The sequence below is a fragment of the Onychomys torridus genome, chromosome 7 (genome assembly GCF_903995425.1).
Source record: "Onychomys torridus chromosome 7, mOncTor1.1, whole genome shotgun sequence".
Taxonomy (NCBI): Eukaryota; Metazoa; Chordata; class Mammalia; order Rodentia; family Cricetidae; genus Onychomys; species Onychomys torridus.
This window is the reverse complement of record NC_050449.1, coordinates 25,715,332-25,742,407: the sequence shown is the minus strand read 5'-3', so window position 1 is coordinate 25,742,407 and position 27,076 is coordinate 25,715,332. Positions and strand designations below refer to the sequence as shown.

General features: G+C 41.1%; 1 protein-coding gene across 5 annotated transcripts in view; it reads right to left on the bottom strand.

Moving 5' to 3' along the window:
- Positions 1-13,291: 13,291 nt before the first annotated feature.
- Zbtb44 (zinc finger and BTB domain containing 44) overlaps positions 13,292-27,076 on the bottom strand; it is a 57,729-nt gene continuing 43,944 nt past the window's right edge. For 3 of the 5 annotated variants that reach the window (XM_036194203.1, XM_036194202.1, XM_036194206.1), the window contains 4 exons: positions 21,597-21,681; positions 19,699-19,862; positions 17,121-17,421; positions 13,292-14,648 (listed from right to left, as the gene is read on the bottom strand). In XM_036194203.1, coding sequence (XP_036050096.1) covers positions 14,378-14,648; positions 17,121-17,421; positions 19,699-19,862; positions 21,597-21,681 — 821 coding nt within the window. In that variant the 3' untranslated portion in view covers positions 13,292-14,377. The remainder of the gene's footprint in view (positions 14,649-17,120; positions 17,422-19,698; positions 19,863-21,596; positions 21,682-27,076) is intronic. The other 2 variants (XM_036194204.1, XM_036194205.1) reach the window with 2 other exon arrangements.

Here is a 27,076-nt window from a genome sequence, read left to right as displayed (position 1 = left end):
TAGGGCAACCCCTTTGCTGGGTTTCTTGCTCCCAGAGATCTACATGTTGATCATAGAGGGGAGGGCAGGGATAGAAATACCTAAGAACCAAGGATATTTGTGGAACTGGAGTAAAAACCAAAACAATTCCATTTTGTTATTAAGGGACTTTGAAAAAAATCTCAAGTGGTTAACAGTTTGTACAAGCTCATTAGGTGCTTCAACAGAAAGTTTTGGATTGAATTTTAAACACTTTGTATGGACAAATACAGAAAGTTCAGTTTGACTTTGGTTCCTACCTTGCAGTTAATTCCAGATGAGAACAGTAGGGGGTGCTCACACACTTTATTAAGTGTGGTTAGCGGCCGGAGCAGTGGGAGGTTCAGCGGAAGCTTTGGGCAGCTCTCACCAGCCTCCTCCCATGCAATTATGATGTGGTCTTAGCAGGCACAGATGTTGACCACCTGTTTTCCCATAAAAAAGAGTGACATCGGCTTGCATGCCATTGTCAAGGTGGCCTTCCATGGCTGGCTGTACTGGCTTTCCTGTGCTGTGAGCTCAGCCCTAATGTGTGAGCATGACAAGGGTGACGGCATATGCTGCCTGCTCTTTCCCACACAACAGAGAAACTGGCAGACTCCTTTTAAGACCCCAAATGACTCCTGAGCTCTTGGACTGGACTGCCAACACTGTTTATGTGGCCGGCCGGAGCTTCACCACTGGGACAGAAAGAGTTAAGGGTGGAAAACAAAGCTTCAGGCCGACATGGTAGCATACATCTTTTATTCCAGCACTTGGGATGCAAAGGAAGGTGGATCTTTCTTCTGTGTTTGATACCAGCCCACATTCCAGGCCAGCCAGGGCTACATGTGAGGTTCCGTCTCAAAACAAACGAGATACAGGCTTCCTCAGCTGATGCCTAGTCTGTGAGAGGCCAAGGGAAGTGGGTGCATGGTTGCAGCTACGGGGAATTAAGTACTCTTTTTAAATTTTATTTTCTTAGTTATTTATTTTTCAACACATCTGAAGGCAATTTCCTTTTCCTCCAGTCCCCACCCCCTCCATCAACTCTTTGGTTCCCTTGGGAAAAGGCTTCCCAGGGACATCAGCGTAATATGTCATAACGAGTTACAGTAAAACTAGGCACAAAGCCTCATATCAAGGCTAGTCAAGGCAAGCCAATATGAGGAAAAGGGTCTCAAAAGCAGAGGAAAATCAGAGATGGCCCTCTTCCCACTGTCAGGAGTCCCACAAGACCACCAAGCTAACAGTCATAACATGCACGCAGAGGACCTAGCACAGACCCATGCAGGCCCTGTCATCACTTCAGCCTCTGTGAGACCTGAGGGCTGTGTTCTTCTGATATCCTCAACCCTTCTGGCTCTTACAATTCTTCCTCCCCACCTTTTGAGGGGTTCCCCTGAGCTCCAAGGGGAGCGCCCTATGGATATCTCTGATTCAGGTTCTCTCTCCGTCTAACGTTTGGCTGTGGGTCTCTGCATCTGCTCCCATCAGCAAGCCCTTTTTAAAAGTATTTTTATTTGGGATGTGTGTGGCAAGTGGTGTGCCACAGCACACAGGTAGTCAGACAACTTGCAGGATCAGCTCTCTCCCAGCCTGGAAGGGCTTCTCAGGTCAGGTTGGGCAGAGCTTGGATCTCATCCCCTTTGAAGGATTGGGAAACATCCATTCCCTAAAGCATTTCTTCTCTAAGGTTAAGTAGCCTTTTGTTTACATCAGGTACCAGGGAAGCTGAGGACTTGGTGCATGCACATGTAAGCTAAGGTCCTGCAGGGCATCTCCTGGCATCATCCCTCATACCAGGGCCTTCAGAGAGCATGCGAGAACCCAGAGGAGCCTGACTGCTCTGTGAATAACTGGGGTGTCTTCACTGAGGACAGTTCAAACGAATGACAAGTAGGGGTATACTGAGGTTCACAAGGGTCTCTCCTCACCCCTTTGAGACAGGTCCTGAATATTCCCAGACTGCTCTTGGAACTCCTGGGCTTACATGACTCTCCTTTTGCAGCCTCTAAGTCATGTCAGTCGGGTATACATCTTTTTGTTGATTCTGTGACTGTGGTCCAAGTACTCCATGCTGTCACCTGTCACATGCCCACTTCTCCCTTGGCTCTAAGAGTACACTTGTTCTCCCTCCCCTGGACCCTCCGGGACACTTACTGATTTCTTACCAGGTACCATGCCTCTTTTCCAACCACTGGGATACAGTCATTAACTCCAAAATAATGAAAGAGAGGCACAGGAAAGAGCGTGACTCTCATGCTGGACCCAGTCTCCTGACTGAAGTTCTGCCAGCTCTTTGTCTTATCAGGCTAATAGCTACCATAAGGTAGTCAAAATACTTTACCGAAAAGAGTGGTGGGTGGACCAGACTTTTAAAATGCCCAAATGACTTGAAGAGATACTTCTCAAGGGAGTACAAATGGCCAATAAAGATGGGGAAACGGTACTGTATCTTTAGCTGTCAGGGAAATGCAGTCGAAACCACACTGGTGTTCCACTTCACACCAGTCAGAATGGTGATAAACAGCAAGTTTGGGTAATGATGCAAGAGAAAAGGGGCCCTTACACATGATCCCACTTGACATCAGTGTGGAAGCTTCTAAAAAAAAAAACTAAGTGACCTACCCTATGATCCAGTTATACCACTCCTGGCAACACCCAGAGGAATCCAATCAACCCAAACACTTGTCTACTGCGGTATTACCCACAATAGCCGTTATAAAATCAGCTTAAGTGCCTATCTACAGATGAATGGATAAAGAAAATGAATGAGATCCTATCATTTGCAAGAAAAGGGATAGGCACCGGGCTTGGTGGTGCACACCTTTAATCCCAGCACTTGGGAGGCAGAGGCAGGTAGATCTCTGTGAGTTCGAGGCCAATCTGGTCTACAGAGTGAGTACTAGGACAGACACGGATGTTAAACAGAGAAACCCTGTCTTGAAAGACCAAAAAGAAAGAAAAAGAGGGGAAAAAAAAAGGATGGGTATGATATTAAGTAAAATAATTTATTCCCAAAAGACAAGTATTAGAGTCTGTGGACTAGCTAGCTCATTGGTAGAGTGTCTAGCATGCTGGTGGCTCTGGGTTCTATCCTCAGCATGGAAACCAACCAATCAGAGATGGAATCAGGATATACTTTAGATTAAAAGGACATATCTTTACATTTGAAAAGAAAAATAAGATGACCTTAAAACAGAGACTATTATGGGCCAGGGAGAGGGATGTATGGAGGTGAGTAAAAGGGAGAATGAGAAATTGTGACAATATATATTCATATGTAAAAATGTTACAGCTAAAGTCACTATTTTGTGCAACTAGTATGTTAATTAAGGGCCAAAGAGATGGCTCAGCAGTTAACAGCACTGGCTGCTCTTCCAGAACATCCAGGTTCAATTCCCAGCACCCACATGACAGCTCACAACCATCTGTAATTTCAGTTCTAGGAGACTGAATGCCTTCTTCCAGCCTTTGCAGGTATCAGGCAGAAGGCCACGCCCCAGGACCCCGGAGCCTCAGGGCTGAGCTGTGCAGGTTCCCTCTGCTCCCAGAGGCGAATTGGGCAGAAGAGCTGCCCGGTGTTTGCCCTGCTCATTCTCCCCACTGCCAATGGGAGGAACTCTAACACTCACAGCACATACTAGAAGCGGGGCAAGCAAGGACTGGGCAGGAGGGTCCTGGTGGCGGGAGAGCACACTGTGGAATGCTCAAATCCCTAGGGACTTAGAGCCAAAGGCAAAGTGGAAGTGTGATGGAAAGCGTTCGGACTCACTAGGTGTGCACTGATCTGAGGCTTGCTTAAGGCTTTTGGTCCAGGGACTGTGGCAGTGTCCTATTGCAGTCAGACATGTGAGGGTGGCCTTGCATGGGCCTAATAACAGTTCAGCAGCACTGCCAGGGCATGGGAGGACTTAATTAGGGAGGCCCTTCTTCCTCAGTTCTGGCTACTTGTCATCAAGAGAAATACTACATGTACACATGGAAGTGTGTGAAGATGTGATTATGGGATGCAGTATGCAGCTCAGTCCAAAGTAAATGTGTGGAAATCCATTATATGAGTTTGCCCACATGGTAGGTTGGAATTCTCCAGTCACACGTAGGCAGGATGATGCTCTGGAGAATCTACAAGTGTGGCAGCATGGCCTGGGTACGAAGAGCAGTGTTCAACTTACACAGTTAGTCTCCTGTTTGAACCTCAGTCCTCCGAAGCTCTTCCCAGGCAGTCAGGTCAACCTGCTGCACAAAGCCACTTCCTGTTCACTGGATGAGTGGAGCGCCGGCTCGGGAGGGATGCACATGTATGCATTCTGGGACTAGCACTCGGATTTACTTAGCCATTGGTCCTATACCAAGGCATGTTTGACATGCAGGAGTCTGGCCCTGACCATGCTACTCTAGAACTGAGCATATCCCTAGCTTGGAGTATTTTAAATGACATTTTAGTGCTGTTAAAACAAAAATTCGATATTGAGAACAAGGCTTGGCTCTTCAAAAAAACTAAGCCTGCAATGCTGTAAGTGCCTGAGTAAACTTAGTGGCTTGTTCTGGGGAGAACAAGCCTCTGAATCTGTGCGGGAAGACATGGAGTCTGGACACCAACACCCACTGTCATTCTGTTTCATATTCTCAATCTCTTCAGCAATGTCTGCTTTTAGCTTTTGTTCTGCATAGCCTACCTTCCTGGTCACAGATTAAAGCTGGCTGTCTTTATCTCCTCCTTAGGGACTTTAATGTTCTTTTCATCACCTGACCTCACTCAGCCTACCAACATGTTTTCCTTCAGTACAATCCCCCCCACCCCTTTGTTTATTGTTGTCCCTGCTCCCCACCATCCTAGGATGACCCCAGCAGGGCAAGATCTGTGCTTGCATGCCCAACACCACTCCTCGTTTTTTGGGTTGTTCAATGCCTATCAACGGATGACTTACAAGCCACAGACAATGTCTGGAATACTCAATCGCGTGAACTTGGCTCAGCAGATGAATTCTGCTAGAAAGCAAGTCCATTAATAACAACTAGACATTGTTCAATCATTCTTAGTCTGATGCAAGCTCATCCTTTGACCTGCAGCAATGGGGACCACACTGGGGGCTCTGGCATGTGAGTGTGCGCTCTACCTCTAAGCTGCATGGTGGTCTCCTTGCAGAAGTCATTCATTCTTTCTTTGCTTTTTCTGGACAGTTTCCCTGCGCAGCAGAACGGACACAGCAGGTACTCCCCACTGGGAGGGGCCAGACCTGCATTTATGCTCAAGCCCACTTTCCAGCCTCTCCCAACCTGCTGCTTCTCTGGCAGCTCTACTCCCTCCTTCTGTTAGGTTCTACATTGAACTCCGAGGGACTCACTGAAGCCTGTGTTCTCTCAGATCTTGTCTTTTACCTTTCTAGAGAGCTCTGATCCTGGCCTTTGCTCAGTTAATGTTACCAGTTTTCCTACCAAACACAGTTCTATTCTTTCTTCTTTTTTTGAGACAGGGCCTCAGAAAGTCCCATGCCAGCACTGAACTCGTCCTAGGTGCTGGGATTCTGGGCAGGTGTTGGGAGCTCCTCACGTTGTCTCTGGCTTGGCCCTTGCCAAGTTTTTAATCCAATCCTCTACTACTCTCATTCAGGAACGCCCAAGTCCAGCAAATTACCTTGCGCTCTCGGCCTCTACCTGAAGCACTCTCCTTCTTAACTATACAAACCCTTTCTCAAGAGCCCTCTGAAGTGCTGGCTCTTCCCCATACTCTTCCTTGTGTCCCGTCAGTCAGGGTGCTCCTCCAATTTCCAGCCTTTTTTGGTGTTCCTCTAGTCTTTTTTCTTCTTAATTCTTTATTTCTTTAGCCACTGCCTCCAAAAGATCGAGAGTACATCCAGTCAGCCAAGGGCCCGCAACCCGTAGGAGAGTAGGACGGTCGTCAATGACGAGTAATGAAACACCGAACGTGACGTTAAGGAAGGGCAAGTCCCATTCGAGAGCATGAGGAAGGCTTAGAGAAAGTTAGAGATACCTCTGACCAGGCCAAGAGCAGCTGTCCTAAGGATGAAAGGCCAGTCTACGTTACAGTGAGTTCAGGGCCAGCCTGCTGTAAAACAGTCCTACTGGAGGATCCTACTATGTACCTATGTATGGCTAGCTGAGAGAGCATTTCTGCCTTTGTCCCCGATTTAATCTGGATTCTGGGCTCTTTATTTGGTTGTGTCCTACAGCAACTTTCCAATGGGTGATCTCTAGATGACTCACAAGGCTGGCTGCATACTAGCTGTGGATGGACGTGGGCGGGGTGAGTATTGATCCTGCCCAAGTTCTCTGGTAAATGACTTACTCACTCAGTAAATGACTTCCAGTCAGTCCAGCAAAGGACCTATGATTGGGGCCTGGGGAGGTAGTCAAGTCTCCCAAACAGCCAGAGATGCTGGAAAGGCAGTCAGTGCTTCAAACAGAAACAGAAGGGAAACTCCAGAGTGGGGTAAATACAAAGGTGGCTGAGAAGGGCCTGCTCCTTGTATGAGGTGATGGTTGGTGACTTTGTTTTTCTCCTATCCCTAGATGCAGTGTTGTCTTAGAGCCTGCTGTACAATGCTAATAATTTTTACGTCTAAAAAACAGCTAAGCTGGGTGGTGGCGCACGCCTTTAATCCCAGCACTTGGGAGCAGAGGCAGGCAGATCTCTGTGAGTTCGAGGTCAGCCTGGTCTACAGAGTGAGATCCAGGACAGGCTCCAAAGCTACACAGAGAAACCCAGTGGGGGGGAGAAAGGCAGCTAAAAACATGACTGACTGTGGGAAAAATTAGGCAGGGACTGACAAATGGGGGTCCTGTGTGGAAGTTCTGCCAACTCTGCTCATGGCCTCTGCAATGATCTGTTCCCTATTTAGGAAGTACAAACAATTATGCTGATCAGAACTGAAGGGAACAGGAGCGGTCACAGAGCAGTCTGCAGGAAGCAGTGCTTCTAGATTAAACACACCTACCTCTGTTCTCACATTTGTGAGGTTTATTGATATTAAAAAAAACCCTCACATTAAATTCTGAGGACGGAGATTTATGTACACCTCCCCTCCTTTAAAGTTTAGTATGTTTATAATTTGCTTTCTCTGTTTATTTCTTAGAATAAACTTTCTTATTCATAACAGAGAAGGCTCAAGTTATTAATTTTATCCTAACCAATTTAGAAGAGGTATCTTTGGTTACTGCTTTTAGTATCATTTCGAATCTTACCTTTGCCCTATTATTTATGGCTCAGGATGCCAAGGAACCAGTTTGCTGACCTTAGACATTGGATAAACTTGTTAAAGATGCCCACTACCAAAGCTCTTGTTAAAACCTGCCTTTGTTTCTGGATTCAATCATCACTGAATGGCAGCAACGTGTCTCTATCTAGTCAATATTAAATATATATTAATAGGAAATAATTTCAGAAAAAAAATCAGAGGCAACCCACCATCCAGTGAGTAGCTTTATCCAGGATCCTGGCTCCTAGATTCCAGACTGATGGCTTCCCCAACTGTCCTCTTTATGTTTCCCGCCTGGGCCTGGGCCTGAGCCTGAGCCTGGTGTGACAGGGTCTGTACTCTGGTGCACCGACAGATGCTGTTCACTATAACAGTCTCTAGTCTGCACACACTCAATAACCAGTTCCTCCTTCTAGCCAACAGTCAATGACAACAGCAGAAAAGCTTATTTCATAAAACACCAGTAAGTTATTTTAATGAGGAAAAACAAAAAACAAATCTTAGTCTCATGTTTCTATCCAAAGACACTCAAGACTAATTTTTCCCTGTCCATCCCTTCTAACTGCAACTTTATTTGTGACCATGTAATAAAGGCCAGTTTAAAGATTTAAAAAAAAATTTTTAAATCTTTTTTAAAAAAGATTAAGCAATCAAGCTAGCAAAAAGGTACTCAATACATACTTTTCTCATATCAAACAAGCTAATATTTCAATACAGTATTAACTATACAGAATATATACAATACACGTATGTTCACAAAGCAAACACTAGGCTCAGAACAGACTTGAAAAAACATGATATTCACATTGATTACAATAACTCTAAAAATGATTGTAACGTTGAAACGGCACTTAGTTTACAAAAAAGTCACAAAAATATATATATATATATGTAGTCACCAAGAACCATGGTTTCTGTAAAATACTAATAGTCAGATACTAGTATATAAAATGTGACGTTATGACACTGTATACATTTTTTAAGGAAATCAAACAGAACAGAATTTAAGACCATTTTGTTATTGTAGGAAGTCAAACATGCCAAGTACTTCAGCTGTGGCCACTGTCACCAGGTCAAGCTGTACTTGAATGTGATGACGATGATGACTGGTACAGAGCTGGTGAACGGGGATGGCACAGCGGAGAGTACTGCTCTGGGAGAGGCAGAGGACACGGAAACACCCACTCGTCTAACTCCATTCCGTTTCTCCTCAGCAGTCCTCTTTGGCCTGTTTCACAGATGCCAGTTCCCCAGAGCCACACTGCTCTAGCTGGCAGGGGTAGGAAGCGTCCCTGACCTCCGGGCTGCCAGCTACAGGCAAATATTAAAGCATGCATCAGCTACACAGACACCTGCCACTGTCTGGCAGGCTGGTACAGACTCTTTCTAAGCCGCTTCTATCAGAAAAGACCCCAGTTGTTAAATGGAGCCAGATTTATATATTAGCCCTGTAAAAGAGTGAGCTACTGTAGCAGCAAATATGAAATTACAGAAACAAAACCCACAATTTTATTTTAAAAATTCATGTTCCATCAAAGCAATGGTTTTCACTTTTAAATTTGTCTCCCCTCAGCAGACATCTTTTCCCTATCACTGAACTCTCCGGTTTTTCACCTCAATCTGACTTTCTTATTACAGCTCTGAAAAAACAAACTTCCTAAGCCTGGAAAAGCTTTAGTTTACTCTTAAAAATGGGAATACGTGAATTTTAATGTTAAAAAAAAGGTCTATTCTAAAAGTATCTTTCACAAATATATATATTTAAATATTAAAATAGGCTACCTAAGATTTTTATAAAATGGCTTTTGAAAAGATAGCAGAGGCACAAAGAGGCCACATACCATCCTTCAGGTTGAACATAAGGTGCTGCCACAAGGGTGCCTAACAAAGAGGCAGGCAATGTCTAGCTGATGCAATGGGACACACCCATATCAGCAAATACATACATCACTGGAACTTGGGTCAAAACCAAATTCTACCCAATCAAGGACTGCTATTTCTTTAAACAATACTTTCAAATGCAAGTATCAGAAGCCATCATTTTGTGTAAGTAAAACAAAGTTTATGACCTCACTTCTAAATACCCGATGCCAGTTACTCCAGGAAGCGGAAAAACAGTGCAACTTTCCAAATGCAACATACTCTCAGTAGGAGAAGCCTTCCATGACATCTGTCAGCTGAAAACTCCCTAAAATGACAAACCCGGAGACAGCACGCTCACACACTTGTCACAGAAAAGACAACACCCCCTTAGTACAGGAGGCTGACTCCTCAGCAGCTGATGCAATGTGGTAACCAACTTTCATTCCCAGGATGAGTTTTCAAGCTCTAGGTATGGTCAAACTGGCACGTGAGAAAACAAAGGAGTTTAGTCAAAGTCATGACACTATAGCTCCTCAATGATTATCGGTGGTTTTACCAGTAAGTCATCACAACTGAGGCCTGGGCTTTAGGCTTAATAAAGCTGGTTAACTTAAAAGAGAAAGAAATCAAGGATTTGACTTTATAAACTAGGCACTAAAATAAAATAAAAAACTGAATTTTAAACATTTTTCTTTAATCTTTTATTTCAATTTTCAATTAATAAAAACATTAATTTTAATGTTTCCAATTATGGTCTGAACTAAGTCCTTGTAAATTTATGTGCACAGGAAGCCTGGTGTCCACTGGCGCTGGTCTGGGTCTTACTCAGTCATGGAAACAAGAGAAGGCTCACTGTTGCTCAGATACTGCCAAAGCCAAGGTTCCAACACACTATCTCAAATCGCTACAGCAACTATTTCCAAAATCATGGAACTATCTTTTTCTATTATAAAAACAGAATTATGATATAGGGAAACATCTAACTTATCACTTTAGTACAAACTAACAAATAAAAAGTGCAACTCCTGGTGGTAGCTGCCTACCATTCTCTGTTCACAGTTCAACTCTTCGGGGCCACAGTAGAAATCTTCATCTATGTGTAATCCAGAATACGATACCCATAGCCTATTCCAGCCTGTGTGAAGGCTGGCTCTACCTCACTGTTTATCTGAACCATTACCATTTGGGCAAATTGTTTTGTGAGGATTTTTCAAATAAAAATACTTCATGTCCCTACAATCTGTCAAAAATGACACAGATAAATACTAGCATAAACAAATTTAGGAGTATTAATTTTGATGACCTCACTTAAAACCCGGGTTTAGTGACAATGAAGTCTCTGCTCCCTCAACTCTGTCCCACTGCTTCCTGGCTTCTACACATCCTCTTCCTAACTATCAAAACAGAAAAAGCATCCGATGTCAACAACTTACTGTGCAAACCCATTTTCCTCCCCCACCTCTGGGCTGCTTGCTCCACGTGTGAGCTTTCCTAATTCCTCCCCCGACCCCTAGTTAAGAAGTCAAAAAACACTCGTCACTTAGCTGTGTACTTCAGAGTTCTAAGGCCCTTTTGGCAGGTGAGTGATGCAGTACCAATGGAAGTTTCCAATCTGCCTGGTCATCATGCCACAAATCAAAGTCTCTTCAGTTAAAGTATCAGGACTGTTCATTCCTCATCCTAAGAAACAATTCTCTGTGATACTAGTAGAGAACTGTCATCTACTGTAACATTGTATGGTAATGTACCTTATAGGAAATTCAAAGCTAACAGACTAAAGCTGATTCTGAAAATCTATACAGATGCCACTAACAGCCTAAGTGGCTATTAGATTAAGAGAATAAAGTAGGATTTTTTTTGGGGGGGGGTTGTTTGTTTGTTTTAAAGGAGTAAAAAACTTAACAGGGCTTCCAAAGGAACGGGATGAGTTTCTAGAACAGGAGAGCCTGGCTCAGCAGTTCACATAGTAACTGGATTACCAATGTCTCAGCACATCAGTGGCACTGACCATTTTAACATTTTAACAAAATACAAGTATTTTTTGTTTGTTGGTCTTTAATAACAAAGGGCATGTATCTTAACATGGAACCTATTTAAGGGTGTTAGAATGTCCAAACATAAGACCAAAATGAGGCCACTTAAGACATTTTAGTTCACTTTGTTTTAACAAAATTGTGAACTTAAAACCAACCCCCCCCCCCCCCCCCCCGGCCAAAAAACCCCCAAAACTTGACCTAGTAATATAATGAATTGCAGTTACTTGAAATAAAAATAGGGATTATTTAAAATGGCCAATTAAGAGAAATTAGTTGAAACACATCTGTGGATAGCAACACTAAAGGTTTTAAACACAGAAAGTGAAAGCCACCATCAACTGTCTTTGCGTCAGTAGACTCACTGATACGAAGCTCCCAAGGCCAGAATTCGGAAATGTAAAGGGGGACAAGAGCAGCCAGACCCAACATCTCGGCAAAACCCTTCTTCCTAAAGCACATCCTTTCTGTTTGGTAGTTGGGAAAAACTGAAAACAAAAGCTTTGCTTGTATAAAATGCTTAATTTTTTAAAAAGTAATTTATCCTGCATTCTAAAATGTAAGCCCTTTAAAGATCACAAAGTTACCCTTAGGCCTTACAAAAGATAGTTATCCTTTAAGGATGCTTTTCTGTTTAGCTACCCTGGTGGCTCCTATGGAAGGAATCATGACTGGCTTTCACCTCTTCACAATGGTTTCTATATATTCCGGTGAAAAGTATACATCTAGGCATCCCTCTCTTACATCAACTTTAAATAAATGTTACTATATATACAATTATCCCTTGCAGCTGTGTTTCCTATGACAGCCCAGAGACAAACGTCCTTTATTAAACACTGGTCGGGCATCTTTATAAACAAGATCATATGTGTTTTCATGGTATATTCAAATCTCTCATAAAGGTAGGCTACAAGATTTGTCATCAGCAATGAAAACCCACGGTGAGGAGTGTCCTTCACAGGGGGACTGCCAGGGACATCCTAACTCAAGAATTCTCAAGATAGGGTGGGTAGACTGAAACACTTTGAACCAAGAAATCTGATAAGAATTCTTCAGCAGTTCATCTCTGATGGATTCTTATTTCTTTCTACCTTTTCTTTTTTTCTGACTCTTAACGGAATAAAAAACAAAACTTAGTACCAAAAACATAATTCCTGATCATAATTTAACCTAGTCTTTACCATACTTAAAATAGGATTCTAATATGAGTTTTAGAATTTATTGGTAGGCACAGTTTTAAAAGATCATTTATGATATTAAAATAAAATTACTGACGTTCCTAGTTGATTTTTCTGAAAGTCACACATGAGCTCCTAAGTCAGATAGATGGAGAACTGGAAGTAAAGGCTAGGGCTGCGAGATACTGAGATAGTGAACGGCCACGTGCAAGTCCAATTCTCAGTATTAACAAGAAAAAAGTAGAAAGTAGGTAGGAGAATATGCATAAAGAGTGACAGGGAAAGAGAGAAATTAAATCCAGAATTAATAAACTTTAAAGAAAAAAGTTACTATAATGTAAAAAGGTCTGGCATTGGAATAAAATTCAGATCATGTTTCTGACTAAGGAACTATAGTTTGATCTGGGTGTGGTGACATGTGTCTATAATATATCATGCTAGCAAGGGCTGTCGGGGAACTAAGGCAAGAGGATCATGAGTTCTGGGCCAGCCTAGGCTACATATGATCCTGTCACAAAACAGAAGAAAGTATTCAAAGTCAAACAAAAAACATACGTTGTTTCTATTTTCTAATCCCATCAGAAACAATCATAATGATGAACCTTAGGGTGATTTTCTATATAGAAAAAATACTCAAAAGTTTATTATTCATGGTCTCATGAATATTTCACATCAAAGAGGCTTTGATGGCACCAGATTAAAAAAAAAAAGTATATCCCAATCTAGATTACTATATAGATTTCATCATTTGAGTAGTGAAGTTTTTAGATTTTAGTCTTTACAACACATCCCTCCCCCAATTTCGGAGTCACAGGTGATCATTTATAACCTTTTATCTTTCACATTATTGCTTACATCCCGTGAAAACTATAACAGCTTTTTTTTTTTTTTTTTTTTTTTTGGTTTTTCAAGACAGGGTTTCTCTGTAGCTTTGGAGCCTGTCCTGGACTAGCTCTGTAGACCAGGCTGGCCTCGAACTCACAGAAATCCACCTGCCTCTGCCTCCCGAGTGCTGGGATTACAGGCATGTGCCACCACTACCCGGCCACTATAATAGCTTTTAACAAACTTGGCAATACGTCAAAATATTTTAGAATAAGGACAATGTACTGTTGTCATATGTGATCTTGTAAACAATCTTAATTGGGTTAAGAATGTAGCCTCAAAACAGAATTCTTTTATTTTGTCCAAAACAGTACAGCATAAACATCCCCAACAATACATAAACCTATATATAAAATATAGAATATCTTCAATATTTTTCTTTTATATGGCAGCACAATAGTATATGCAAGTGAAAGTACTGTTGATGGGACAAGAGGACACTTAATCTGGGCAATGTCCTAGTTAGTCAGGAATCAGCATTCAAAGGCCAGGTAAACATTCATTCTAGTAAGAAAAACTGTATTAAAACAATTCCTATAAAGCTGGGGTATACATACCTCATTCTGCACCCTGGCTACTCCAGGCACAGCCTGACTCCTCTCAGTCACACCTCTTACTTAGCCTTTGGAGTGGTATATAAAGGTACAGGAAATACCTGCCCGATACCATTTTTTCCCATGAAAATTCATAATGGCTTAAAAAAAGAATATGCTGGATTTCAAAAGTTATTTACCTTCATTTGAAAAAAAATTACCATAAATACTTCCAAAACTACAGGATTTATAACACCCTGCATCTAGGAGTAAACATTTACTTGGGCATTGTCAAATTCTGTTTAGTAACTTCCAATGAGTCCTCTCATCTCAGGAAGGTCAACAACAACCTGCTTTCTTCTGTATCTGCTGCTGCCCACCTTTAACAATGGGAGGAAGAACTGCCACGTTTGCAATCAGCTGCTTTCCCTTAAGTCTCAGAGTTTATGTTCTGTTTCAATGTTACCTTATTGTACACATACAGAAGCAATCTCTCAGCTATGAAAAAACAAAACAAAAAACAAAACAAAGCAACCCTCCAATTTCAGGGCTTACAAAGGGAACTCTTCTTTGTTTGAAAAATTAAATTTAAACATAGAAGACCAAGCACAGGCACTTTCCAAAAACCAAAACCGACGAGGCCAAATCGCCGAATCACTTGACAGTTAGAGAAGACAACTCTGACTTGGGGGGTCTTCTCTGGGAGCCTCAGCATGAGTACTGGTCTTTGGCTGCTCTTGTACTTCCTCCTCCTTCTCTGCAAGCCCACCAAGAGACCCCAAAGGGAAAGAGCTTTCACAATTCTGGGTTGAGGAGACCTGTGAAATCACAGGCATTTGAACAGAAGAGTTGCTTTCAAAAGTGTGTTCTCCAAGATCATACTGAACAAGAGTCTCTTCTTGCTCCTGGTTTAAGTAGTCCGGCACTAAGAAATCACTAAACGAAAGGCAAAGGATAAAATACAGAATTAATTTTCAAACTACAATAAAGAAATCCATAAAACAAGACTGGGGCTTTTCGTTTCACTAATTCTTCAATGAAGTTGTTAATAAATAACTTTCCTGAATACAAACTGAAGTCATTCAGTAGAAAGCAAAGTGCATCCCAGCTCCCTATGAGCAATAAAAAGGATTAATGATCACTTCCAATGGTTCCTGGACACATCAATGATCTTTCTGAATCTACATACAGGAGCCTGTATACATGTATGTAAGTGGCATTTCACTAAAGCAACAATTATGTTACTAATGTAAATATTTAACTTTTCTTGAAATACTCACTGAGTATGAGGTATATATAAACCTACCTTTATATTACCAACTGGATGTATGTTAGCTAAGGAGCTAAGTCCTTATGCGTAGATGACCTTATATATTTTCTACTATGTGAAGTCAAAAGATGGAGAAAATAGTGTTCACTCTGCTAGTAGATTTAGTATATGGAAACAGTAATAAATTACCTTTTAATAAGAATTTGGAAAGAATCTCTTATTATAAGTCAGATACTTTAAACTTTCATTGCTGTGCTGGGCGGTGGTGGCACACGCCTTTAATCCCAGCACTCGGGAGGCAGAGGCAGGTGGATCTCTATGAGTTTGAGGCCAGCCTTGTCTACAGAGTGAGTTCCAGGACAGCCAGGACTACAGAAAGAAACCCTGTCTCGAAAAACAAAGCAAAAAAGCCCAAAACCTTTCATTGCTGAACTTAAGAGGATATTATACTAGACCTGTCAATAACATACATTTGAGGTGGCCACTTAATAATTTGAGCATGCAATACTAATAAAATCTGTTTATTTGTCTGCAAAGCAATTTCTAATGTCTTGTGCTATATTGCCTAAAAAGTCTTCATGGGTTAGACAAGAGTAGTATAAAATATAGGGCCCTATATGGAAGTAGTGAAACTGGACTATTTTATTACTCAACAACTATTAATAAGTGTATCATCTTGGGGATGGGGATTTAGCTCAGTGGTAGAGCACTTGCCTAGCAAGCACAAGGCCCTGGGTTCGGTCCTCAGCTCCGGGTGTGTGTGTGTGTGTGTGTGTGTGTGTGTGTGTGTGTAAAATCTTGCTTTAGTGACAATAACTACACATTTAGAATTCTAATTGATTTAATCACTTCTAAGTTATTAAATAAAATAAATGCCCATCAGAAGGGAAAAACAAAATCTATTCATGAATAATTTGGAACTGAAAAGTTTTAAAACTTTAGTCAAAAGGATTTCTATACTTGAGAAACTAAGGGTTTCTACAGAGGTAGAATTCCTAGCAAGCATTAAAAAACACACATAAGGGGTTGGGGACTTAGCTCAGTGGTAGAGTGCTTGCCTAGCAATCGCAAGGCCCTGGGTTCGATCCTCAGCTCTAGAAAAAAAACAAAAAACAAAAAACAAAAAAACCATATAATAGAGTTTTGTTTTTTGTTTTGTTTTGTTTTTGAGCTGAGGATTGAACCCAGGGCCTTGCACTTGCTAGGCAAGCGCTCTATCACCGAGCTAAATCCCCAACCCTAGAGTTTTTTTTTTAATCTACAGGAGGATTTAGATAAACAGGAGACTTACTGGATCTAATTATATCCCTGGTAACAGTTAAAAAAAAAAAAAATTATTATTTATTTTTTTTATTTTTTTGAGATAGGGTTTCTTTGTGTAGCTTTGAGCCTTTCCTGGAACTCACTCTGTAGACTGGGCTGGCCTCGAACTCAGAGATCCTCCTGCCTCTGCCTCCGGAGTGCTGGGATTACAGGCGTGCGCCACCACCTCCTGGCTCAACAATGTTTTTATTGATAAATGGATATTCCTTTATATAAGATTTTAATTTTTTTTCTTTTTCTTTTTTCAAGACAGAGTTTCTCTGTGTAGCCCTGGCTGTCCTGGAACCACATTTTATGGAAAAGGCTGGCCTCAAACTCAAGAGATCTGCCTGCTCTGCCTCCCGAGTGCTGGGATTGAAGGTGTGTGCCCCCATCCCCACCTTGCTGTATGAGATAGTAAAAAGGAGGTTGGTGTTGAAGAACTTGGCTAGCAGCTAGGGTCTGGCTGCACATTACTAAGATGCACCTGACATGGTATATCTGCTAGTAAGATCTAGTTAAGATCCAATATAGAAATCTATTTAACTTCATTAAAAAAAATCCGAGAGGACAAATAGTCTTCTGTGGGAATATTGTTACTCTTTATTTTGCAGAAATATTTTTAATACCAACTATAAAACATATGACTTTATCACTTAAGAGGCTTAGCAAAATCTCATCAGATCAGGAGATCAGAGTATGTACGTATGCACAGTGGCAATTGAAAATAAGGGACTACTGCTGGCAGCCTGGTAACACAACAGCAGGTTGTCCTAGCCGCCGCAGGAGAGTCTAGAAAGCAGATTTCCTGATTGGGTCTTCACTGTGCACCTCACCTGCTCTGGAAGTAGTTTGCTAGCTCTGATGCTTCATGGTTCAGACTCCTCAGGTGCACGATTAAATTTCCAGAGTTGGTGAACATGGCGCCACATGTTTTGCACTCGTAAATCCGAGGCTTGCGGATAATGTGCCGGGAAACCCTCATATGGTGTTTATATTCCCCGAAGGAAGTGAAAGTGGCACTACATATCTGGCACCGGAAACAGCGTTTACCTTCATGCTTTAGGCGATGCATCTTTAGCGAGTAAGCCCTGGTGAACTTTTTTCCACAGCGGTCACACTGAAATGGTTTAATTCCTATAAAACAAAACAGCAAAATACCATCTGAGAAATAAAATAAACTGAAAGGTCATAAAATCTCACATTTCTGAATAACAATTTTATATCAATTGAAGAAAATAAAAACTGCCAATAAAACAGACTCTAACATATTTCAGAGGTGTCCCAGAATATTTCAAGTCATCAGAGCTTAAAAAAAGGAAAGATAGGGAGGAGACAGGTAAGTAGTATGTACCGAATTGTTCTCTGACTGTTCTTCTAAGTCACATATTTAGAAATTTCAAAAGTTAATTGTCCCAGTTAGCTTTAACTGTCAGCATGACAACAGGCTAGAGTCACACCAGAACGGAATCTCAATTGAAAAACTGCACATCAGATTAGCTTGCCTCTATCTCTGTGGGGGACTGTCTAGTCTGCTAATTGATGGAGGAAAGCCCAGCCCTCTGTGGGCAGCACCCCTCTCAGAGTACAACCAGGGAAGTATGAGCTTGTGAGTGAGCCAGTAAGCAACACTCCTCTATGGTTTCTGGGTTTGCTGGTTCCTGCCCTGATTTCCCTAAATGATGGACTGTGACCTGTAAAAGAAAAATAAACCCTTTCTCCCCTAAGTTTCTTTTGGTTAGAGTGTTTTACCACAGCAATGGAAAGAAACTGGAACATTAGTTCCTGTATTTGCTGTAATGCTGGGGAACCACTCCAGGGCCTTGTGAACACTAGGCAAGCATTCTACCATGGAATCAAACCTCTAGCCACAAACCTCTAGTAAACTATACCATTTACCCAAGTCCCCAATAACAAAATATACTTCATAAAAGAGGTTTACACTGAAACCTGTTTGTGATGACTCCTGAAGGAGATGGGCCTCTGGGCATGTCTTTGAAGGCTTATCTTTATTAAGCTAATTGATGTGGGAAGATCTAGCTTAACTGTATGAGGGATCATTCCCTGAGCAGGGAATCCTGGACTATCAAGATGAATATTCCCATGCATGCATTAGTCACTGCTTTCTGCTTTTCACTGGATCCATGACTGCTCTCTCAAGTTCCTGCTGCTATGATGCCCTTGCCTCATGGACTTACTGTAGCCTGGAATTGTGAGCCAAATAAAACCTTTCTCCTTTAAGTTGCTTTTCTCGGGGAATTTTATCACAGAAACAGGAAAACTAAAATATTACTTTAGACAGAAATAAGAAAAGTGAAAAACTCTTAACATCTCTGTATGTAATGATTATGATAGGCTCATTACATGGTGAATTAGCTTTTGAATGTTTAATATTGTTAGATATTAATAAGGGAGTTTTGTTCTCTGTGTAACAGCCATGGCTGTCCTGGAACTCGATTTGTAGGCCAGACTGGCCTTGAACTCAGAGATCCACTTTACTCTGTCTCCCAAGTGCTGGGATTAAATGCATGCACCACCACATCTGGCTTAATAATGGGATTATAAAGTATATTAACAGTCACTATATTATAGTCACTATCAGGATTGAGGAGGAGGTTAAAACTCTGCAAAACCACCTGTGGGTTTAGTAACATCACAAGACCTACCTATCTAGAGAAGGAGAGATAAGACACCTGAAAGCAGTAGTAAGGGTCTCGTCCCTAAGGTCAGTGTTGTACTGTCTGCCTTTACGTCATCACAGGCTTCACTAAAACTGCCTACATGTCCATCCAACATCTTTTTTTCCTGTTAAAAAACACTACAAAGCTGACTAATCAAAACCAGAGACTGACAGAATTAAAAGAAAATGTGAAATCCTTTAAGCGTTTTTTATTTGGCAAAACATTCAAACTTACAGAGGAACTCCAAGAATCTATGTACAGTTTTTTTAAAATTCTATTTGCATTTATACTTTTCTCATTTATAAACTTGTACCTAACATACCCAGTATCTGTCAACTTATTTATTGACCACACATACTGCTTCTAAGCCTTAATCAGAATACCTGATACCTGTGGTAAATGTTTTCCAACACTTCAAAGAGACTACAGCTAGCCAACCTGGTCTCATCTGACTTCTCAGGATTTTTAATTTTTTTTTTTCTGTTCTCTAATACACCTCCCTCACCTCACCCTTTCCCGCTTCCTGGGTACCTTCCCCCTTTTCTTAAATGGAATCTTTCTATTACTTTGTCCAGGCTGGCCTCAAATTCTGGATCTTCCTGCCTCAGTCTCTTGAGTGGTGGGATTACAGGCATGTGTCACTATGCCCAGCACAAATTCTATTTTAGTTGGGATCACAAAGTAAAATGTTTTGGCATGCCCCCTTATGCAACAACATGGAAGGTAACGTTACCTGAGTGAATAAGCATGTGCTGTTTTAGGTTCTGAATGCGGGTGAATCGAACCCCACAGGTTGGACACTGGAAAGGTCTGTCGGGACCATTTGGACTTGGTCGCTCTGTACTGCTGGTAGAAGGAGCAATGTAGAGTTGGTAGGGATACTGAACATTTTCCAATCTAAAAAAATAAACCAAAGAAGGCAACCAGGCTCTGATTTTTAAGTTGAATACACATCTCTGCAGCCCAATTCTAAATGAATAGAGGAAAAACAAAGACTTTTACGAAGATTTTTCACTTAAAAAAAAATTGTTAAGCAACGTTACTGTCCAAAATGCCCGCATCTTTAGTATGGATGTAAAACCCTATAGAACGTATCACAAGCTATTTTACCTTAGATATCCTTCAATCTCTTGAATCCCCTCCTTTCTGCTACTTTTTAATTTAGGCCTTTATCATATCCCCATTTAAATCTTGCTACAACTGTCTTCTTCAGAATAAATTCTCAACCCCCACAATGTGTTCAAAACTACTCATATATGAACTATCTTCCCATATCTAGCTCATTTCTAATCATACTCCCACTCCCCAAAATATACTTTATGCAAAGTAATTCCTCTAACGTGCCTGCCATATGCTGTGTCTTCCCATACTGAATTTTCTCTACCATTCTATCTCTTGCTTAGGTAGTATCCACTCATTTTATAGAATGTAGCTGAGTTAGTGCCTCTTCTTCCAGCAAATCTTCATTGAGTGATTGCTTAAGTAGGTAATTCCCTATAGACAGCACAAACTCCCTGCAGATCACTTTTGGTGATCTCCTTCCCTATCTATCTTCAACCTCTTTCCTTCCCTGAAAACTCAACAGTGCTCAAGACAAAAGGCTATTTCATCTCTATATTCCCATGACTTAGCAAAGTATTTAATAAAAAATAGACAGCTTGATTATTATTTAAAATTAAGTAATAAGGACACTTGCGCCTATTTATGCGCCTTTACTAATTAACAGAAATGATTTTGGTTCATAATCTTCCAGGTTTAGCTACTGGACAATCTTTGAGTGCTTCAAGTTTTCAGCAAATACAGGTATTAAGACTGTTCTGGGGTTGGGGATTTAGCTCAGTGGTAGAGCACTTGCCTAGCAAGCGCAAGGCCCTGGGTTCGATCCTCAGTTAAAAAAAAAAAAAAGAAATGGGGCTGGAGAGATGGCTCAGAGGTTAAGAGCACTGCTTGTTCTTCCGAAGGTCCTGAGTTCAATTCCCAGTAACCATGTGGTGGCTCACAACCATCTGTAATGAGATCTGGCGCCCTCTTCTGGCCTACAGGGGATATGTGCAGACAGAACACTGCATACACAATCAATCAATCAATCAATCAATCAATCAATCAATCTTAAAAAACAAAACAAAAACACGAAGTGTCAAAAGAGTGGAAATCAGAGGAGAAAACATTTTAAGCAAAGGTTACAAAATAGGAAGGACCAAAGGTAGGAACAATATGGAAAGTTTTAAGAATTGATGGGGGCTAGGTAAATTTGAATCATGTAGGACTTTATAATCGTGACATCTTAGTTAAAAATGAAATGAAATGATCTGGTAGTACATGGAGACTGGACTTAAGAAATGGAAGAATGCAATCAGGGGTCAATTTCAAGACTACTATGGTAGTCAGGAGAAATACAGTGGTGACTTAAACACAGGGAGACAAAGTGAGAAGTGATGAGGGAAAAAAGATAATGTACAGTTTTCAGAAGCAAACTGTAGCAAGCAAGAAAGCAATCATTCTATATAAGGTAAGGGGTCCAGGCATGAACAAAACCGTAAAGTCTCAATAAATTTCTCACACCAGTTTGAATGTAGAGTTCTAACTAAGCACAATCTTCATGAGAAAAGGATGCACTATGTTGGTACTGACCTGTCGTCGTCATCTGCATGTGCATTGGTGCTAGAAGTGCTCTGAAGCGTTGGCAACCCCTCGGTAACTCCTTCATCTACTGAGCCTGCGAACAGGGTTTTCAAGAGGGACAGTTGTTAAGGCCTGGTGCAAATAAGCCAAGATGTTAACTGCAAGCCATAGATATAATAATCCTCTAACTTATCTAATGCTCGCATCCTATTAAAAAGTAGTAATGTGGCGGGGCGGTAGTGGCGCACGCCCTTAATCCCAGCATTCAGGAGGCAGAGGCAGGCGGATATCTGTGAGTTCAAGGTCAGCCTGGTCTACAGAGAGAGATCCAGGACAGGCACCAAAACTATACAGAGTAACCCTGTCTTGGAAAAAAGCAGTAATGCTTATATTTTATTTTTGATTAAATAAATGTAGCCTTGTTTTATTATTTAAATTCAGGTATATTTCAAGTATATTTAATAGGAACCTTGGGAAAATAAGCAGAACAGTTTAAATGCAAACTGAAATCCACATAAAATTAAATGATACTTAAACATTATTTAAGAAAGCATTTGATAGCTTATATCTTTTAAGAGTTACTTTATTGTCACACACAATTTTTATAGAAAATTTAAAAGACAATGGTCTAGACACACTGAGAGATGGCTCAGCGGGTGAAGAGCACAGAAGACCTGGGTTTAATTCCCAACAATCACATGGTGGCTCACAACTGTCTCTAACTCCAGTTCCGGGACATCAGACCACCTTTTCTGGCCTCTGAGTGCACCAGAATACAGGCGGTGCACAGAGACACATGCAGGCAACACACCCACACATAAAATAAGTAATACTGGAAAAAAACTAAAAAAAACTAAAAAAAAAAAAAAAAGACAAAAAGACAAAAAGTGAATACCTAGATGGCCTCCATACAAGCACAACAAAGCAGTACCCACATTCTACAGGTCCCTGTTGATCAGGAACCTTCCTTCCTCCAACAGCCAGTCTTTTTTATGGTTGTCTTCTGGCCTCCCCACTCTTAAAGTAATCTTTTTATCCACATATTTACCAAACATGCTGCCACTGGCTGTCATGGGCTTTTGTCCCACTCAACACAGTGACAAGGTTGGCTGTGGTTATGCTAGCGACTAGATGGCCCCTATGTCTGAGCTATTTACTATTTGATATTAATGGGAAAGCTTGTCAATCCACTAAAAACAATACAATTTAGTATCTTGGTTTACCTGCACCAAACAAAACAAAACAAAACCACAAAAAAACCACACATACACACACAGTTTAGTGTTGTCTAGCTATAAGCTTTATATGTAAAACTGAATTACATATTCACACATATTCATTTATTTATTTATTTATCAATGTATTTATTCTTGGGGCTTGCTCCTTCAGACACTGTAGACATAGTTATGTTGTTATATATCATTAGTTTATTTTCATTGTTACTGAATATTAATAACCTATTCCCTTGTGAGGAATAGGGAATTAATGCACATATGTATGCTTCAAATTTCCCCGCTCTACCAGCTGGAAATTATATACTTCCCTATTGATTTTACTGGTTATCTCAGTCATCACATCTATGCTTGGCTGGGGGGTAGCCCAGTAGTAGCTCAGCAGTAAATCAAATGCCTGGCATGGACAAAGCCTGGGTTTTGTCCCTTCTCCCTTGGGCAGGATGTAACTTACCAAGTCTAATCAAACCTTTACTACTTCCTACATAACAGAGAGGGCCAACAGCCTCAACTCCCTGTCCTACCTGCCTCAATTCTGTAAAAATTCCTGGTATTTTGTATGATTAGGCCTACAGATATTACTGCTGTGTTGTATAAGTAATACTTACATTTCTTCATGCATTTGGTGAGTTTTGGGGGGGATAGGGTGGGGGTGGATTAGAGATAGGGTTTCTCTATGTAGCCTTTGCTGTCCTGGGACTCACTCTGTAGACCAGGCTGGCTTTGAACTTAGAAAAATCCGCCTGCCTCTGCATCCTGAGTGCTGGGATCAAAGGTGTGAGCCACTACTGCCCAGCGCCTGTTCTTAAATATGAAACCTATTTGTGCTTAATTCTGCCTGATGAAGGCCATACTTAAAATTGTCTAGTGATGATTTGATGAAATTGGAAAAAAAATATCCATCTGAAGACATCTTCACTTTATTTTGGGGGCAGTGTCTCATGGAGTACACGGTGGCAGACCTATAAACCAAGCACTCAAGAAGGCTAAGGCATGGACATCACTTTATCTTGTTGAGATACCTGAACCTCCTGTACCCTGAGCTCCTGTATTCCTGCCTCTGCCTCCTGAGTGCTGGGGTTACACAGTAGGTCACCATGCCTGGTTTTATGCAGCCTTGGTGATTCAGCCCAGAACTTCCTGTATGCTAGGCAAGCCCTTTACAATTAAGCTGTATTTCCATCCTTCATTTTCACTGTTGAGCTCATTGTATGGAACAATTTAGAATGGCAGTTACTTTTCTTAAGACAACACCCCACAGGGTTCTGACACTTAATCATTCATTCATTCATTCATTCATTCATTCATGCATGCATGCATGCATGCATGCATTGGTGTTTTGCTGTGGGTGCCCTGGAACTGGAATTACAGACAGTTTTGAGCTGCCATGTGGGTACTGAATTGAACCCAGGTCCTCTGGAATAACAATCAGAGCCATATCTCCAGCCCCTTTATTTTTTTAATCATTTTTTTTTCTGTGTCTAGGTTTTTTTTTTTTTTTTAATTATTATTCCTGTTTGATATTGAAAACTCTCCAATATTCTCTCTCTTCTATTTGGATGTTTTCCCAGACTCTTCTTTCTCTAATATAATCTCTATTTTTCTCTTTCTGTCACTTCTCAACAAAACATTAAAATGATTTGTTTTTAGATTCTCAACTCTTTTGTTAAATCAAATCTGTTGCCAAAACATTCACTGAGATTATAATTTTGTTTTTAGCTAGACTTTTTCTTTTAAATCTGTTCTCATTTTGTGTATAATTCACTGTTCTCTGTAATCATTGTTCAACCCTGTTATCTGGCTTTCTAGTCTTTTCTACTACACATTTCTACTTCATCTTTTCCTTGTAGGTGTGTCTCTCTGTTGCTTTGTTCTCTTGCTTACCCTGGTTGTTTGTGGCCTTTTCTGTCTTTTAAAATTATTTGACCAATTTGCTGGGGCTAGGGTAAATATGACCTCTTCTAGAGCTTTATGCTTGTTAGGTTCTTAAGCATGACTTGTGATTCCTTGGCATGTTCACATGTTGCATAACCAAGATAATTATATGTAAAAGTTATCTAGTCAGTGACCACTTTTCAGGGAAGTGTTTTTTTTTTCCTCTTTCATATGCAAGTATGTATAGGCTAGAGGTAGACACCTGGCTCTTCCTTAAACTCTACCTTATATACCGAACTCAGAAAAATCACTCACTTGAAACCGAACTCACCAAAACAGCTAATGTAGTGTAGCTTGCTATGGGAGGGTGGGGCTGGTTGTCATGTCTTCTAAGCAATTACAAACTCTATGCTTCCTTCATGTGGGTGCTGGTAGATTTGAACTCTAGCAAATGCTTTACTCACTGAATTATCTCCCCAGTTCCCTCCTTCTTCTAATCTGCCAACTGCCAAAGGACTGTTAGAGTCTCCTAGAGTTTGAAAGACAAGGAGCAGGTTTAGTTCTAAGAATCCAGTCTTTTAAGGGGAGCAACCTAAGACTGAAAAAAACCTGCACTTGCTTATATAGAAACCTGGTTTCCAATCCTTCCTACTGTGTCTAGCAAAGCCCTCAAAACTCTCACCTCAACCAGAGATTCTTTCAGAGAAGGGAAAAGACGAGCAGCAAGGACACGGAGGAGCTCTAGAGAGCTAGTAAAGCTACTAGAGAAGCTAGAAAAACAACCTCTCAGTAAAGAAGAACAAACAGGCATGAGAGCTAACTGGGAGTCTCCTAGAGTTTGAAAGACAAGGAGCAGGTTTAGTTCTGAACAGATGGTTCACAATGACTACTCCCTCAAGGAGGCAAAACCTGTAAGTGGAGCTGCATCAACATTCTCTGTTTCCCATTCAGGATTTTAAACATTTTCAGAATAACCACAGCCCAATGCACGCCTACTCTAAACAATACAACAGTGGTGTTGAGTCCAGCAAGGAAGGCACTGTCATAGCATACGCCAGGCTTTCTTGGTTCTTATGTTCAAGTATTCTTTCATGATCAGAAGTAGGTTATTTGGAAGACTGCTGTTGAGAGTTCAAAATGAGAAGCCATTTGGGTCACTGTGGCAAAAGCCTTGAGTAGATACTGTAGCACGGACAGGCAAAGCCAGGGTTCACAAGATGGATAGTACTGAGACACTAGACCTGTGATGCTCAAGCAGGCTCCTGAGATAAAACCCAGGCTTTTGAAGAGTACTGAACACAAGTACTTCTGACGTGCTGCACTCCTTGCTATAACAGACAATTGAGTTTTCTTGCCAATAGGCATCTAAGGAACACAAAGTATACTTAGTGTATCTGACACACCTGACTAGTAGTATTTGAGTTCCAGCTCACTAACTTGGAAGTCGAGAGTGTTGGAATAAATAAAACAAACAAGAGCTGTCTTGTTATTCTTCTTGAAATGCAAGGATACAAGGTTGGTGGTGAGGTTCACAATCATGGCCTTCATGGTCTTAACTATCTAGTTCTAGGTCAGGCCAAGACACCAATGTGAGTACTTCATGACAGTGAGGCCATGTACTCATGTAGGGTATCATTAGGGTCCTCTTCCATTTTGGCTAGGTCATACTCATGTGGTCCTCATCTTCAACAATGTAGGAAAGCAGGGCCAGAAGTCATATCTGAAAATGTTCATCTGGCAGTTCTCGTAAGGCAGAGAAGGTTGTAGTGTTTCGTGTTTATCAGTTTGCCTGGCTAAGCACTGCAGATGTTCATCAGGGTGACAAATGGAACATTTCTGACTGCAGAGCCAGGGAGATGATGTTGCCCACCACAAACAGTATTTTGCATAAGGGAATTTGTCAAAGGTCTTAAATGAAAATAGCTGGCTCTAGTGATCTGTAAGCCATTTTGGGTTGGGATTCTTCCAGTAATTTTATTTGGTATCTCTTTGATAATCTTTTCAGGTTATTAAAACACTTTCAAAGTGACATTTTAAAATCTATAATTTGTTGCTTGTAATAGAACAGTGGATTCAAATAACCTAGCTCCATCAGGTAATGAAAAATGAGCTGTGTTGCATAATGAACAAACCTAAGCACCCCCCCCCCACACACACCCAGACCACCAAGACAGGGTCTCTCTATGTATCCCTGGCTGTCTTGGAACTCTCTATATACACCAGGCTGTTCTCAAACTCAAAGAGATCCTGCCCCTGCCTCCTGAGTGCTGGCATTAAATGTGTGTGCCACTATACCCAGCTGGCCATATTTTAATGAAAGTTTACATATTCTAGTTTTAACCATTTATGTAATAATTAAATGTACATGAATACATAACATAC